This window comes from Natator depressus, chromosome 2 (assembly GCF_965152275.1).
Source record: "Natator depressus isolate rNatDep1 chromosome 2, rNatDep2.hap1, whole genome shotgun sequence".
In the NCBI taxonomy this organism is placed as follows: domain Eukaryota; kingdom Metazoa; phylum Chordata; order Testudines; family Cheloniidae; genus Natator; species Natator depressus.
The window spans coordinates 166,984,321-167,000,188 of record NC_134235.1 but is presented as its reverse complement, the minus strand read 5'-3'; the positions used below and the strand labels follow the sequence as shown (position 1 = coordinate 167,000,188).

The window sequence follows — 15,868 nt, the reverse complement described above, 5'->3', positions numbered from 1 at the left end:
GAGCCAGGATATCTGCCCACTGGTCTTGGGGCCAGGCCTCCCGCAGTGCCACCCTCTCGAAGGCAAGGAGATATGTCTCTATATCGTCGTCCGTAGTCATCTTCTGTAAATAGTTGCTTGCCTGCAGCGGCCGGGCCCTCTGGGGCCCGTGCGTCAGCATGGTCAGGGCTTTTAACTGCTTCACTACTTCATTCAGGGTGGCTCAATCTTGGGCCTCCTGGTTCATCAGTAATTAGTTCGTCTCCTGTTGAACGCATACTGACTCTTGCTGGGCAGCCATCTGTACCCTGGTAGCTTCTTGTTGGGACGCAGTGGCCTGTATCAATGCCTTCACTATGTCTTTTTTTTTTTGGGGGGGGGGGGGGGGAGAGGATTTACCCTGCACTGAAATGGCTTGCCACAGAGCCTTACTCACTCACCGCATCCCACTACTGACACCACGTGTGGCAAAATACCTCGTTCGCCTTAGCAGGCTCAGTCCTTTTTAGCCTTAGAGACTCAGGTTTGGGGCAAGGCAAATCCTTATAGGTGGCACAGGGTCCTGCTACTCCTCTCCTCAGTCAGTCCCTTGTGCTTGTTTTCCCTCCCTGCTGGGAAGGTTTGGTGTCTTGCTGCAAACAGCCTACTGACAGCTTCCCTGTTTCTCTCACTCCCTCCCTCCTTTCATGCAGGGGAGGGTTTAAAAAGGTCTCAAGTAGTTGGAGTCAGCTGAACCTAATTGGTTCCCTAGCAACCCCTTTTCCAGCTGAACCTTATTGCCCCCTGGTTCTCTCTCCTCAGTAGATAGGGAGGGGCATTTTAACCCCCTGGGACTAATTACTACCCCCCCCCCTTCTGTAGCTGTTTGTCCTGGGTTTACCACAGTATGCAGAAGTTTTCATGTAGAAACAAGTAAATTCAGTTGTCATCAGTCTCCCCTTCCAATGATTTCTGTTAATCACAATGTTCGAGAAATGTAAATTTTGTCCTACTCTAACACTACTAGTAATGTGCACCAGCCAAATATATCAAAAGTACAACTGGAGGAAATTACCACACAGAACAAACTAGAAAAAATAATTTTAAACTGCACCATAGAACCTAGGGGATATAACAACTTTAAGCATTCAATCTCTTGAAAGCAATTTTGAAATTCAGGCTTACAATCAAATGTAAGATTTGTGTATGGTACCAAAAAGCATGCACAGAGCTTTAAACAAATAACAGACAAGGTCCCAATCCCAAGGATAATGCAATCTTTCATAAAAAATAGTCCCCCATGAAGTCAAGACTACTCACGTGACTAAGAATTTCTCATGTAAAGGTTCCTAGATCATGCCCTCCCCCCTCTTAGATAAGACATATGGAATGGAATGCTTATACAAATTAAGATTGAGATTGCTTGTCTCTGAAAGTACAATTTTGTTTCTTTAAGTTATATCGAATATTTTTGACAGTGGAATTGAAGATTATGAAAAGATGTACATTTTGAAGAGGGAGACTGCATGGTATATAGAAATTGTTCCAAGCATAGGAGAGACATAATGGGAGAAGGAAATAAAGGCAATAGAAGTGGAATTGATAGAGCAAGGGGCCTAGGTTGTAAATGAAGATGTAAACATATAAAGGAGAATAATCAACTCATCTGCTTCTGGTTTTACAAAAGCTTTAATGACTTATTACTGTGCAGATTTTAAAAAGTCACAATATCCTTTAAAGGGTCTGACTGCAGACAGTACCTTGTGCCACCTCAGTCACATATTTACAAAAAATAATGCATCAGATAATTTCACATGTTAAATAAGCATGATGTCTCTTAAAAAAAGCCAAATAAAAAAAATGGTTAGTAACCTTCAGTAACTGTTGTTCTTAGAGAATTGTTGCTTGTGTCCATTCCAATGTAGGTGTGTGCTCACCCCAAGCACTGCTGCCAGAAAGTTTTTCCGTCAGTGGTATCCCTCAGGTCGGCTCTGGTGCCCCCTAGAGTCGTGCCCTCATAGCACCGGTATACAGGGCCCTGCCAACCCACCATCCCTTCAGTTCCTTCTTGCAAGCTAAATCTGACAGAGGAGTAGGAGGGTGGGTTATGGAATAGATATGAGCAACACACCTTGAACAGCAGCAGTTAGGGAAGGTTTGTAACTCTTTTTTCTTTTTCAAGTGTTTGCTCACGTCCATTCCAATGTAGGTGACCCCCAAATAGGAGGGCGATTTGAAGTTCAACAACAAGCAGACTGCAGCACTGCTCTGCCAAATCCAGCATTGTCTCTGGCCTGCTGAGTGATAGCAAAGCGAGTTGCAAAAGTGTGGGCTGAAGATGATGCTGCCTCTCTACAGAGATCCTGGATGGGAACCTGGGTCATTAATGCAGCTGAAGACGCTTGTGCCCTTGTGTAATACACAAGAAGTGATCCACAAAGAAATTCTCTGGGTTGAGACTGGGAGACCTTTCATCCTGTCTGCCACCGCCACGAAAAGCTGAATAATTTTCCTAAACGATTTAGTCCTTTCTATGTAGAACGCCAGCACTTGCCTAACATCTTGTGAATGAAGCCTCTGTTCTTGCCTATTGGCATGCGGCTCTGGGTAGAAGCATGGTTATTGTGGAATTCCTCTACGTTTGGGAGGAATGCTGGGCGAGGGCGCATTTGGACCCTCCCCTTGAAGAAAATAGTGTATGGAGGTTCTGAAGTAAGGGCCCTAATCTCCGAGACCCTTCTGGCCAAGGTGATGGCCACCAGGAAGGCTACCTTCCAGGACGAGTAGAGTAGAGAGCATATTGCTAAGGGCTTGAATGGGAGACTACATCTGTTTGGTAGGAAGGTCTACTCCACCAGGGGTCTCCAACTCCAGATCATCAACCAACAGCCACTATTATTTTAATTCTTGGGGAACAGTGACCAAGTTCAAGGAATTGCTGCCACAGGAATCCAGGGCCAAGTTTTCAGCTCTGGTCAAGAAAGGTAAACCAGTTGTGAAAGCATCCCTCCAAGCGGCGTTGGACGGGGCGGATTCTGCTGCACGGACAATGGGTTCGGCTGTCGTCATGAGGAGAAGCTCACGGTTGCAGACCTCGGGCCTCCCATACGAAGTACAGTAGACCATCCAGGACCTCCCTTTTGAGGGCACGTCTCTCTTTTCAGAGCAGACAGACTCAGCTCCACAGCTTAAAGGGTTCAAGGGCTACCCTAAAGTCCATTTTCCTTTGCTTTTTCTTCAGCACCACTGACTGGAAGCAGTGTTGTGCGTCCCATTGAGGTATAAACCTCCTCCAGAGAACCCTGGCAGTGCCAAGAGTCCTGGGACATGGACAGAGTCTTTCCTTGATGCCAGAGAGGCCGAGCTGCACTGCCTCTCTGAGAAGCCGGTGCACTTCTCACTGAGGTAGAAATGCTCAGTCGGTGAGGCTCAACTCTGAGGGGGGACAGAGAGCCACCTCTATAAGGAGATATTTAAGTCTCTGGTCTCTGTGTTTTATGGTACAGGAAAGTCCTCTGAGGAGAGTACTTTCACAAACGCAAAGACAAACAGAAGTTCCAGCAACCATCACAGGCAGTAAGACGAAACTGAAGAGACAGCAGGGCCCTCTATACCGACGCTACAAGGGTGCAACTCCAAGGGGCACCAGAGCTGACCCGATGGATACCACTGAGGGAAAAAACTTTCCGGCAGCAGTACTCAGGGCAAGCACCCACATACATTGGAATGTACATGAACAAGCACTTGAAGAAAAATTGAAATTGCGAAGTATTTCTACATTTCAATGACTTTGTCAAGTCCATATCTGACACGTCCTTATTTGGCTGCAATAAAATGGCAGTATATTCTCCCCCAGTCAGATTAATTTATACACCTAAATAAACTGCTCTAAGTATTGGTATCTCACTTTCCTAAGCAATTAATACTTCATTAGACAGATTACATAAATTTAATAAAATAAATTGAAAAATTCTTATCTACAGAATTTACAGCATGAACTGTATTAGAATAGGTTTCAGTACGGACTCCAGTCAAACTTGTAACCTTAGACGCACCACTGATTTTACCATTTAGAGAGAAAGATATATAATGTTGTATGGTATACAAGACTAGTCAGTTTACATGTGTGGGATGAACAAGGAACTTTTGTCTCATAAATGCAGATCTATAAAGTTTAATGTATTATAAGTAAAAGACCAGTAATATAGGGAGATGAGTTCCTCCTATACAAGTCTGTTATTTCCCACTTTTGCAGTTTTCCCTTGCACAGGGAGAACTACTTAATCTGACATAAGTGCATCCATAATACTGTATGGGAGAAGCTCACTATAAAAAGTTCATATTACTTAATCACTCAGCAATTTCATGGACAGCTTGCTCTCTAAAGTAAAGATTTGTTTTTTTACGACTAGCACTTGACACACCTACCATTAGATGTCCCCAATATGCTTTCCCCAACATGCATTTTCCTAATGCTTACCAGTTAACCTTTTACATCCCTAGTACCTAGGTCTGTGACTGGCACCAGCCACTCCTTCAATACTTTACAGAAACACTTAGGGCAGTGGTTCCCAAACTGTGGGGCATGCCCCCCTATGGGGGCATGGAGAAATGTCCAAGGGGGTGCAGTGGGGCCCAGGCCAATCCCACGAGGGGGTGGAGAGGGAGCACGACCCAGTCCTGCCTGCTCCGGCCCCGCCCCCGGCTCCGCTCCCAGCCTAGGGAGGCACCGACACATTCTATTACAGCTGGGGAGGGGGGGAATGGGATGAGGGGAAAAGTTTGGCGGCCCACTGACTTAGGGTATGTCTACACAACAATATAAACCTAGATTTAATAGGACTCAAGTCAATTGACCTGTGTCAGGGAATCATGGGCTTGAGCGTCTACACTGCATTAAATGTTGGTTAAGGATTTTCTGACCCACGCTCGAATCTTGGGCTCTGGCATCCATACTGCAGTGTACAGACCCAAGCCAAAGTAACACTACCCCAAAGTGCCCAGCAACCTCCTCCCCTAAAGTGTCAACACTCTAGGCCTATTAATGTGTTGCACTGTGCGAAAATTCTACTGCCCATCCTGTTTCCTAACTGTGATGGTGCTATTGATGGGACTCAGGAGCCCATAAGGAATACAAGTACATAAACTGCATAATTAGCTCCTTTGGTGGTTGTCTCAGTAGAATGACTGCAGTTTCAGAAGGTTTTATATTGAACTACCATCTAACCTGAGAATTGGGCTCTCCACCTCCAGGTGGAGTTATACTGGTAAGAAAATATCCATGTGCACCTGTTCTGAGGATAATTAGAACATATGTCTCCAGGTCTGTCAAACTATTAAAATGAAACATTGAAATTCTTAAAATGGATGTTCAACTGAGGTGTTTTTGTTTGGTTGGTTATTTATTTGTCTGTTATGAAGTTTGACATAAAATGTAGGTTTTAGAAGAAAAACGCACACACCCCTCAGTCAGGCTGCTGCCTGATGTGGAGTGGTGAAGTGCAACACCAGAGTCTGGAGTGCAGTGTGCACCAGACCCTCCCCCAATCCATTATCCCTGCCTCCGCCACACTCCAGGAGGCATGGATAAGGGATTCTTGGAAGGCGGTGGGGAAGGTTTGGGTCTGGCTCCGGCTCCAATTCACCACCCTCATACTGCATGCTGCCACGCACCACTGCACACACAGCCCTGGGGAGGGGAGGGGAGGGGCTTGGGAGCAAGGGACAGACAGCAGCGCAGGATGAAGTGACTGCCCGACAGGGAGGGGAGGGGAAGTGGCAGAGCTTCCAGCTCAGGGATGACCCCCAACATTCTGGCAGCTGGAAGCCACATCCTCCCTGTCAGCTTTGCTTCCTGCTCTGACCAAGCTCTGCACGGCAGCAAGGAGCCAGAGTCGCCACCGCTGCAAGAGGCTGCGGGGAGTTGGGACTGGCTTCTACATGCCGCCCAGGCATCCCTGCACAAGCAAACCCAGGGAGAGCAGGGGGGCCCCAAAGAGCAGAGCAGGGACCAAGTGGCTTCCCTGAAGGGAGGAGGAGTGGCTGAGGTGTTGTGGGCCATCCTCCTCCAGCTGTGCTGAACCAGGAGCTCTGCCACTCCACTTCCCTGTAGGCCAGCCGCTTAGTCCCCGCTCTGCTCCTTGCACCAAAATCTTGTGACCAAGAGGCAGCTCTCTTTGCAAAAAGCTTCTTCTGATCCATCTTCTTTGAGACCCTGCAGGCTCTCTGACAGTGTGCTTGCAGACTGGTGTTCAGCAGACAATGCATTAACGCTAACCTGAGCTGCTGCCATTTGCAAAGGGAGGTGTGACTTCTGTTTGCAATAGACTGCACCACAGATTGTCCGCATAGAGAAGACTAAGGAAATTGCCCCAAGCAAGGTGTATAAAAATCAATGATATTTTAAAAAATAAATAAATAAATGGATTTTTTTTATTTAAATCTGATTTTGATAAAATGTTTTTGAGGAAAAAACCTATCAAAAGATAGTTTTAATTAAGACACATTATAGCTCAAAGATATATCATGGAATAGGGATTATAAATTCTTATTCTAGAGTAGGAGACAATACATTCATGTAATGTTTAAGAAAAGAGACCCAGTTTTGGAATATTTTAATGAAGTTCCTCTACCTGTGGGTAAGACAGGCATGCGTGCAAAATGCAACAGTGCAACAAAGAAATGCAAAGCCTGGTTGCCCCAATGAAACAACATCATGAGAAGTGTTGCTTCTCAGGAGGAAGCTGTGTTGAAGACGATGAAAGGAACATGTCTGAACATGCAGGATCTTCAGGTTGGTAAACTTTTTTATTTTATACTTCTTTCTTAAGGACTACCTGTCTTCCTTCTGGACTATTCTTGAATTCTCAGGTTTGAGCAAAAAATATAGTTGTTACTTTATGGTACTATAATTTTAGATGCAGTTGTGATAAAAAATAAATAGCTGAAATAGGCAGATCTTCCTTTTACAATTTCACCTTTAAAGTAGTACTGAGTGTCAGTGAATGCAATGAGTAATACTAAATGAGCAGTATGGACATAATATTTAAATAACTGCATTGACTTATTTTGTTTAGGAGAAACCATCCTCAACAGGCAAGATTCTGAAGATATCCACCTTTAAGATCACCATCATTTTCTATAGTTTCCGAGTTATCTGCCAATGATAGTGTTTCAGTCAGATCATGTGTGTCACATAGCCACAGTATATCACCTGAAGCAAAAAGAAAAAAAAAAATCTCCATCATCCAGAAACAACCATAGATAAGTTTGTGATAAGAACCAGCAAGATTACAAAAAGAGGAAATTGATGAAAAAGTTGCCCAGTTTGTTTATGCAACAAACTCTCCTTTCCGTATGACTGAGAACCCACACTTCATTAACATGGTTCAGTCATTAAGACCAGGATACAGTCCACCCAACAGAGCAGATGTCGCAGGTAAATTGCTGGATAAAGGGTATGGAAGAGAAACTGAGCAGTGTGCAAGGTCTACAGGGTAAAATTGTTAACCTGAGTCTTCATGGGTGGAGCAATGTCCACAATGATCCTGTTGTATGTGCTTGTGTGACAACAGAAGAAGGGAATGTCTTCCTTACAGAAACAACTGATACATCAGAAAATGGACACACTGCAGAATACTTATAAGAAGTAGCAGTAAAAGCTATAACAAACTGAAAAAAAATTCAAATGTCTAGTACGCAGCTTGGTCACAGACAATGCTGCAAATGTATCCAAGATGAGAAGAAATTATTTAGAAGAGAGTTCCAAGCTAATAACATACGGTTGCAGTGCTCAATTGATACACCTCCTAGCCAAAAAGACTTCAGTGTTCCAGAAAGAAAGGCTAATGTTGCTGAGATTGCAAAATACTTTTGTAACAACCACTTTGCAGCAGCTGCTCTCAAAAAAGTGGGAGGAACCAAGCTAACTCTCCCGCAAAACGTAAGATGGAACTCAGTAGTGGACTGTTTTAAGTACTGTATCAAGAACTGGCCTAATCTGATGACAGTTTGTGAACAAAATTGTGAAAAACTAGATGGCTCTGTCAAAGCCAAAGTTCCCAACACTGGGCTTAAGAGAAATGCTGAACACATGCTGAGTACCCTCAAGCCTATTCTGTAGCCTTGAACAAAATGCAGGGAAATAGCTGTTTTATTGCTGACGCTGTTGAAATTTGCATATATCTCTTTTTAAGATCTCACTTACTTCCAATGACAGAGTTAAATTACAAGCATTAAAAAAAACAAATGGGACTAGCACTATCTCCAGTTCATTTTCTTGCAAATATTCTCAATACTCATTACCAGGGTCAAACCTTAACTGCTGAAGAAGAGGAGTTGGCTATGACACGGACATCCAGCAATCATCCTTCCATAATACCAACTATAATAAACTTCAGAGCTAAGGGTGAACCATTCATGAAATATATGTTTGCTGATGATGTTTTAAAGAAAGTCACACCAGTGAACTGGTGGAAGTCACTTAAGCACTTGGATTCAGAGTCTGCTGAAGTGAAAATCTCACTTAACAGCAGTAACTTCTTCTGTTGTTGTAAAAAGAATACTTTCTTCCTTTGGACTAATTTATTCCAAATTGAGAAATCGTTCGGGACATGAAAAAGCAGGAAAGCTTGTTTTTCTTTTTCCAAATTATGAACAAACAGGAAAACGAAGGTAAAGATGACTGAGTCCGCTGCAGAAGCCAATATTTTAAGTTTCTCACGTTGACCTGGCTGACATAGTCTATTTAATTTTTGTTTAACAAAAACAAACCTGATTTTAAAAAACTTGAATGTTTAACTAAGTTCAGAACTTCAATGCTTGTTTTGTTAAAATATTATACATTTTCTGTTGAAGAAAAAATCCAGAATACATAATGTTGTTGTTTTAGTTAAATAAAACAATTTAAATGTCTGTCTGGTGATGTTCTCCTCCTAAAACAGGACGGCAAGAAAATCCTCCAAATATTAAAGATTAACCTGTTGAATTGGCGATAGTTCATCTCCCAATGACTTCATAAATATCTGCTTCAATTACCTTTGGTAAATAAAATAATCAATCATTCATGTTCTGATATAGCCGTAAAACTGATCTGAAAAGTTTTCAAAATAAATCACTGTTTAAAAATGTATAGTGTGTACCTTCTAAAAATGAAACCTACATCTGAGTTGTGAAGAATATGTATTAAGGTTATAACAACCAACAAGAATGCACTTTTATGTAGAAATCCATGATTAAATCGAGTCTTCCTGATTAGTGATTTAAATCAAATCCACCCTGGCCCCAAGGAACTCTGGGACACATCTGGAAGACTTCTGGGATCTGAGTCAAGCTGGTGTTGTGTGCACACAGGAAAGCAATAGGGCTCAAACCCTAGGTCCAAGCTTAACACGGGCTTGAACCCTAGGTTCAATCCCTAGGTTAACAAATTGGTGTGTGGACCGAAGGGGGGTTTGGCTTGAGCCCGGGCTCAAGTCAAAGCTTAGGGCATGGCTACACTTACAGATGTAGAGCGCTTTGAGTTAAACCAGCCTTCGGAGAGTGCAGTGGGGAAAAGCACTGCAATCTGTCTGCACTGACAGCTTCAAGCGCACTGGCGTGGCCACATTAGCAGCTCTTGCAACGGCAACAGAAAGCAGTGCACTGTGGTAGCTATCCCAGCATGCAAGTGACTGCAACGTGCTTTTCAAATGCGGGGAGGGGGGTGACAGGGAGTGTGCTGTATGTATGTGGGGGATGGAGAGAGTGGGTTTTTGGGGGGCTGAGAGCATGTCAGCATGCGGTCTTGTAAATTCAGACAGCCGACCCCTCCTCCCCTCCCCCCGCACACAGCATTCCACAGTAATGGTTGCTTTGTCTCAGAGCAGATAAGCATGCCGGCTGTCAGAAACAGAGCTTTCAAGGGGCATATCCGCATTCCTACAGCAAGTTCAAAACAATGAGAAGAGTGGCCACTTGACTTAAGGGGATTATGGGACATTTCTGGAGGCTGATCAGAGCACAGTAATGCAACACCTCGTTCACACTGATGCCCGAGTGTTTCAGCCAAGGTGCACCAAGCGTTAATCTTCTCACCAAGATGGAGTACCGTGGAGTCAGACCGCTCTATGTGCCTTGCCAGTGTGGATGGGTAGTGGGCTAGGGCACCCGGGGCTGCTTTAATGAGCTCTAACTCGTAAGTGTAGCCAAGCCCTTAGGCTACATCTACACAGCAATGTAAATCACAGCTTCAGCTCCTCTTGCCTAGATCCCAACAGTTCTCTCTTTTCTAGTCTTAACTGTCCAAATTAAAGTATGCCTCAAGTGTAGCAGTTCATCTTAAACCATTCACAGGAATACATTGCCCTCATCTCAAATCTTCAGTAGCTGTCCACGAAAGCAGACATAATATCTATTTCAGAATCTAGTATAGTTTCCCCTCTTAAAACCTGAGTCAGCAAAACACTTACACATCTACTTAAAATGAATGCATGCTTAACACATGCTAAATTGTGGCCAATGTCTTCAAATTCTTCCATGAATTTGCCTTCCCCTCCATCTTTCTATTCTTGCATCCATTCAACACTTATCACATCAGGTTTTTTTCCCTCCTTGCATCTCTCTCCAAAGTTGGTAGTAAATCCTACTTCTACTGTCATGTCCCCTGCTCCTTTTCCTCTCCCCTCCCCCACCCCACTATTTGGAATTATCTCTTGGACCCTGACACCATTAGAATAACTCACAATTTTGTCCTCCTAGAACACTTGTGTGTGTGGATGCAAAGTGTTTTATAACTGTTCAAAACCCATGTACAAGGATCCCAAATACCATCTGGATTAGGCTTGCTGTCAACAAGTCTAACCACCATTAGTTTAGTGGGACGGGGAATAGAGGTTGCTGGCAAAAGCACAAATTGCTTAAACAATCCCTCCATGACTCTACCACAGCAAACTGATGGGACTTTCAAAATCTCCCAGAATTCACTACTTCTGGAAGCTATCCCAGGACCTCTGGGACAGTCACACTGCGTATGAAACTGTTTAGAACACTGGTAGTGTGGATATAGGGCAAAACTGTAACTCATCAGAATCTGAATCAGAGTGGCTACTATGGACACACTGAAACACATGTTTAAACAGGTTCTGTCCTACTGTTTTAATTAACAACGGTTCCGTTTTCTAGTGCAGACGCTGCCCTGGTGCCTAATGAGGCCCTTCAAAAATGAGCTTACCTAAACACTCACTTTGCCCGTTCCATCCTTATAAGAGCTGGTAAACAAATTTTTGCCTGGGCAGGTAAAAACGTTTTGTAAAGAAAGCCTAGCAGACTCCATCTTTTCAAATCCTTCTTGCCTATTTATTGCCTCATGTTCAATCATTTTATCTATAAGAGTCATAACATCTATAAATGCTACCTGTAACCTACTATTTTCTTTTATTTGCATAGATAATTGGCTGTGAAGTGTCCCATGATGCTATTTATGTATCATGCAAGCAAACCTCTATTAAAGTTATCCTCTTTACTACTACTGCAACAATTCTTATTAAAAAAATCCACAATAATGCTTTAATTGCACCATGGGAATGCAGCAGTATCTAATAATAATAAAAAAAATTATTTCCCTAGTTTTTAAATTTACCGACTGAAATATCAAATATTTTATAGACTGTAAGCTCTCTGGAACAGGGTTTGTACAGTGCCTAGCACAATAAGGTCCTGGTCTATCACTAGGGCTCCTAGCTGCTACCATAATACAAACAATAACGTTCAAGACTTATAACTTAGCTCAGGGATCTGCAACCTTTGGCATGCAGCCCGCCAGGGTAAGCCCCCTGGCGGACCGGGCCAGTTTGTCCGCATGTTCAGTCGATCGCAGCTCCCACTGGCAGCAGTTCGCCACTCCAGGCCAATGGGGGCTGCGGGAAGCGGCGCAGGCACTTTTTGACATGTTGGAAAGTCAATATATGCCCAGCCACACTAGACAAGTACAATCAGCTTGGAAATTGTTAACTTTGAAGCCTAATTTTGTTCACTTTAACACCTGTGTTTGTCTGGCTAGATGATGACTTAAGAACATTGTTTTTCACACTGAAGGTTATCTTCACAACCAGAAAGACTAAATGCTTCAGATGTTTGCAAATTAAATCTTAGGATCTGACACCACACACTAAATATGGCAACCCTTCAAAATCAAGAGATCTACTTCCTGAGTATTTACAGTAATTTGTCTAGACTAGGATTTAAAGGTTTAACACGTTTTCAAACTCTACTGTTGCTGAAGTCTACACTGCCTTGTCTATGACAAAGAATTAGAACACAATAGTCAGAACCTTTAAATCCTAGAATATACACTGCCTAAGTGTAATGATGTAATGGGCACTATATTTCAGTCCTCTTCGCTCTGTAATGTTATCAGAGAGAACTGGTTTCTATTCTCAACATTGCTAACTAAATTCCAGCTGAAGTCTTTAGTAGTTCTAAGGAGAGGCAGAAAAGAAAACAGCTTTACCTTCAAGTTCCCAGCCTCAGTTTACAGTGCTGAGTTTAGATAGATTAAATAGATTAGATAAACTGAGCAAATTTGATTTGCAAGTCAGTGATAAAGTGGAATTCCATAAAGTCACTTTTTGGAGTATAGCTATATTTTAACATCCCTATGACAAACCCAAATCCTGCAGATTTCTATTAACCAAAACTAGGATCTTGAATATGGAGTCATTATAAGACGACAATTGTTGACACCTCATGGAAAGCTTTAAAAAAACAAGTTTAAGTGGAAACTTCCATCACTGCCCTTTAATTACTAGGGACATTTTTGTAAAAATAGGATTTATGTTTCTTAAGAATTTGTCTTATTCTTTAAAGATACAACCCTTATTTGATGCGACAATCATCTTCACAACAACTAAGCAGTAGAGGATCGTCTCTTTAGGTGAAAGATTTAAAAAGCACACAGAGAACAGCTGAACTTTTTATTAAAATAGCCTATTTACATGCAAGATTCCACACTAAAATACTGCAAGAAAAAAACAAGTGTGCTATATTGCAGGGTTGCTCATGAGGTATCAGCAGGTCTTGAGTATTCAAATTGTAACAGACCAAATTGAAAGTACTTACAGTACAATGCATACAAGTACTCACCCTTCACAACATGCTTTCTGGTTACCACAAATAAACATTCCAGAGGCTCCCAATTTGATATGGACACTTGGGATAAACAGAAAGAGTGGCCTTTTAATTAACTCTTACAAATTACATTCAGACTCTAGAAAGTGTTACACCCTAGAAATCGATATGGAAATCCCAGTTTAGAAATTCACTAGAATTCCCACTACATATTTTTGATCCTTGTACATTTGTATAGCTCTACATCTGCATACAACTCCATTCAGTGGAGTGACACAAAAGATGTATTATCAAAATCCAAATATAAAATGAAGTCTTCCAACGTTTTCATTTCTGAGACAGAAGGGAAGAGAGATCTCAACTCCCAACTCTAGTCATTACAAAACCTAAACTTAATTTCCCCAATACTAATGTCTCCCTCCTGTTACTCACACCTTCTTGACAACTGTCTGTAATGGGCCACTCTCTTACCACTTCAAAAATTATTTTGTCTCCCTTGCTATCCTGCTGTTAATTGATTTACCTCCTTAGACTGATCTCACACTTGGTAAAGCAACCCCCATCCTTTCATGTATTTATACCTGCTCCTGTATCGTCACTTTATGCATCTGATGAAGTGGGTTCTAACGCATGAAAGCTTATGCCCAAATAAATTTGTTAGTCTCTAAGGTGCCACAAGGACTCCTCCTTATTTTTGCTGATACAGACTAACACGGCTACCACTCTGACACCTAGCTCCATATTGTATTGTTCCCACCCCAGAACAATGTGGATGGTATTCCAGAACTAGGAAAGAAAAGTCACAGGAACAAAACCCAAATTAACTTACATAAACACACCTACAAGCTTCTTTTCTCCTTCTCACTCCCAATAATTTCTGAATCACTGCAGGCAACTGCTAATATCAAACACTTCAAAATAATACCAGATCACAGCAACAATCTTACTTTGTCATATTTACCAGTCACTCTTTTGCTCTTACAATTTTAATAAAAAGGCAGCTCTCTCCAACACCACCCCCTTACACCTACCAAAATGACTCAATACAAACCATGCTTTTAGTAAGAGCATGCCTCGTGTTCAACACACTTTGTTCTAGAACCACAGTCCCCTGCCTATCTGGGCTTGCGAAATGCCATGCAATGCTGTGGAGGACAGGGACCCACTGCTGTCCTTAGAAATTCGGAAGTTCTCTCGAGCTGCCTTCGGGCAGGTTTGCCAGTAATACCACCCCACTGCCTTTGCATTTAACATCCTCCCTGCATTCGGGATTTTCAGTTACAAAGAGAAGGGGGGAGGAAAGGGGAGAATCAAAAGCAGCAACTCGTGTGAAACAGCAAAAGAAGGAACAACCCAGAAGACAGCTCAACGGCCCCCGCGTTGAACATCAGCTTCCGGGAGACTATCTAAGAGCACATGAGACTGAAGCAGACCTGCTCCAGTGCCCAAACCTCTCCCCGTAGCAGGGAGGCCCCCTCGTTTGGGGAGGTTAATTTTATTTTCTCTCCGTCGCCTCCTCTGGGAACGAAGGATTTTGCGGCGTGTTTCAATCAGGCGAATTAAAACCTCGTTCCCCTTTTGAGGGGGACTGAAGGGAGGGGGGAGGGAAGAGTCCCCTCAGTCAAACTGCCCCTGCACCCGCAACTAGCCTGAAATCAATGGGGAGCTTTAAGGAGGAGAACAACAGACTTGCCCCCCATGCGCCCGCCCTGGTTAGGGGTTCAAAGCGGTCCCAAGCCCGCGGCTCCAGTCCCGCCTTTGTCTCAGCCGGGTCGGTCCGGGGGGTGGGGGGGACCCCTCCGCCAGGGTGGGCAGAGCCAACTTAGACAAAGGGCGCTTCACGCTCCGTGTCTCTCTCCAGCTGTCACCGGCCGGCAGAGCGTGTCCCGCCGCCGGACGCTCCCCCCGCGGCGCCCGCCGCCACCCCCTCCTCCGGGGCGGGGTGAGTTCCCTCGCGGCTGGGCCCCCCACGCCTCCCGCCGCGGTATCAAGGGCGCCGGTTATAATAGCCACTCCCGGGTCCCGCCCGCGCGGTGCCGGTCACTCGCTGGCTCGCTCTCTCACTCACCCCCCCAACCCCCGCCGGTGGTGCTGCCGCCTCCGGGTCCCCTCTCCGCTCCTCTCTGCCTCTGGCCGCCGGATTCACCCTCCCGGACCGAGCGCCAAACCCGGCGGCCCAATCGGCATCGCGCTCATTGGAGAGAACCAAGCACCGCCCCGATTGGACGGACGTGAAGGGGCCGCCTGAGCCAATCAGCAGCGGCTAGAGGCGGTGCCGGGGGCGGGGAGTTCGCTCCCCACGTGCAGGGGGGAGGGGGGCTGGAGGAGCTCTCTTTGTTCTCGCGCTGGCTCGGGGGGATGGCGAGTTTCGTGCCCCTCTCTCAAGCCTTGCGCGCCCCTCGGCCCCCCGGGGAGAGGGAATTGGGGCGCGCCGGGAGGGAGAGCCTGGAAGCCCGCATTAGCTGCGGGTGGGGAGACTGGGGGTTGCTGAGAGAGGAAGCGCTCGCGGAGCCCGGGAAGGGAGGGGCAGCCCCGTTCCGGCGCTGCTGAGAGTTTGAATCAGTTCGAAAGTGGGAGCTGTAACGGTTTTAACTGTCATGCTTCTGCGCGCGCGGGAGGGAGGCGCGGGGAGCTCAGCAGCTCACGTCCCTCCCCGCTGCCTGTTGCTTCCCACTCCCAGGCGGGCAGTCCGGACCTTGACCCGCTCCGCCCTGCATCGATCCCAGCCCCGCCTCTGACCTTGGCTTCGCTGAACCAGTTCCCAGACCAGCTCAGCTAAACCAATTGTGGAGCCGCCCTGTAGCTC

General features: G+C 44.8%; 1 protein-coding gene across 1 annotated transcript in view; it reads right to left on the bottom strand.

The window, feature by feature from the left end:
- EZH2 (enhancer of zeste 2 polycomb repressive complex 2 subunit) overlaps positions 1-15,186 on the bottom strand; it is an 84,198-nt gene extending 69,012 nt beyond the window's left edge. The window contains exons 1-2 of the mRNA XM_074945267.1: positions 15,131-15,186; positions 13,078-13,143 (exon numbers count right to left, since the gene is read on the bottom strand). Of these exons, the coding sequence (XP_074801368.1) occupies positions 13,078-13,115 (38 nt within the window). The 5' untranslated portion in view covers positions 13,116-13,143; positions 15,131-15,186. The remainder of the gene's footprint in view (positions 1-13,077; positions 13,144-15,130) is intronic.
- Between the last annotated feature and the right edge of the window lie 682 nt (positions 15,187-15,868).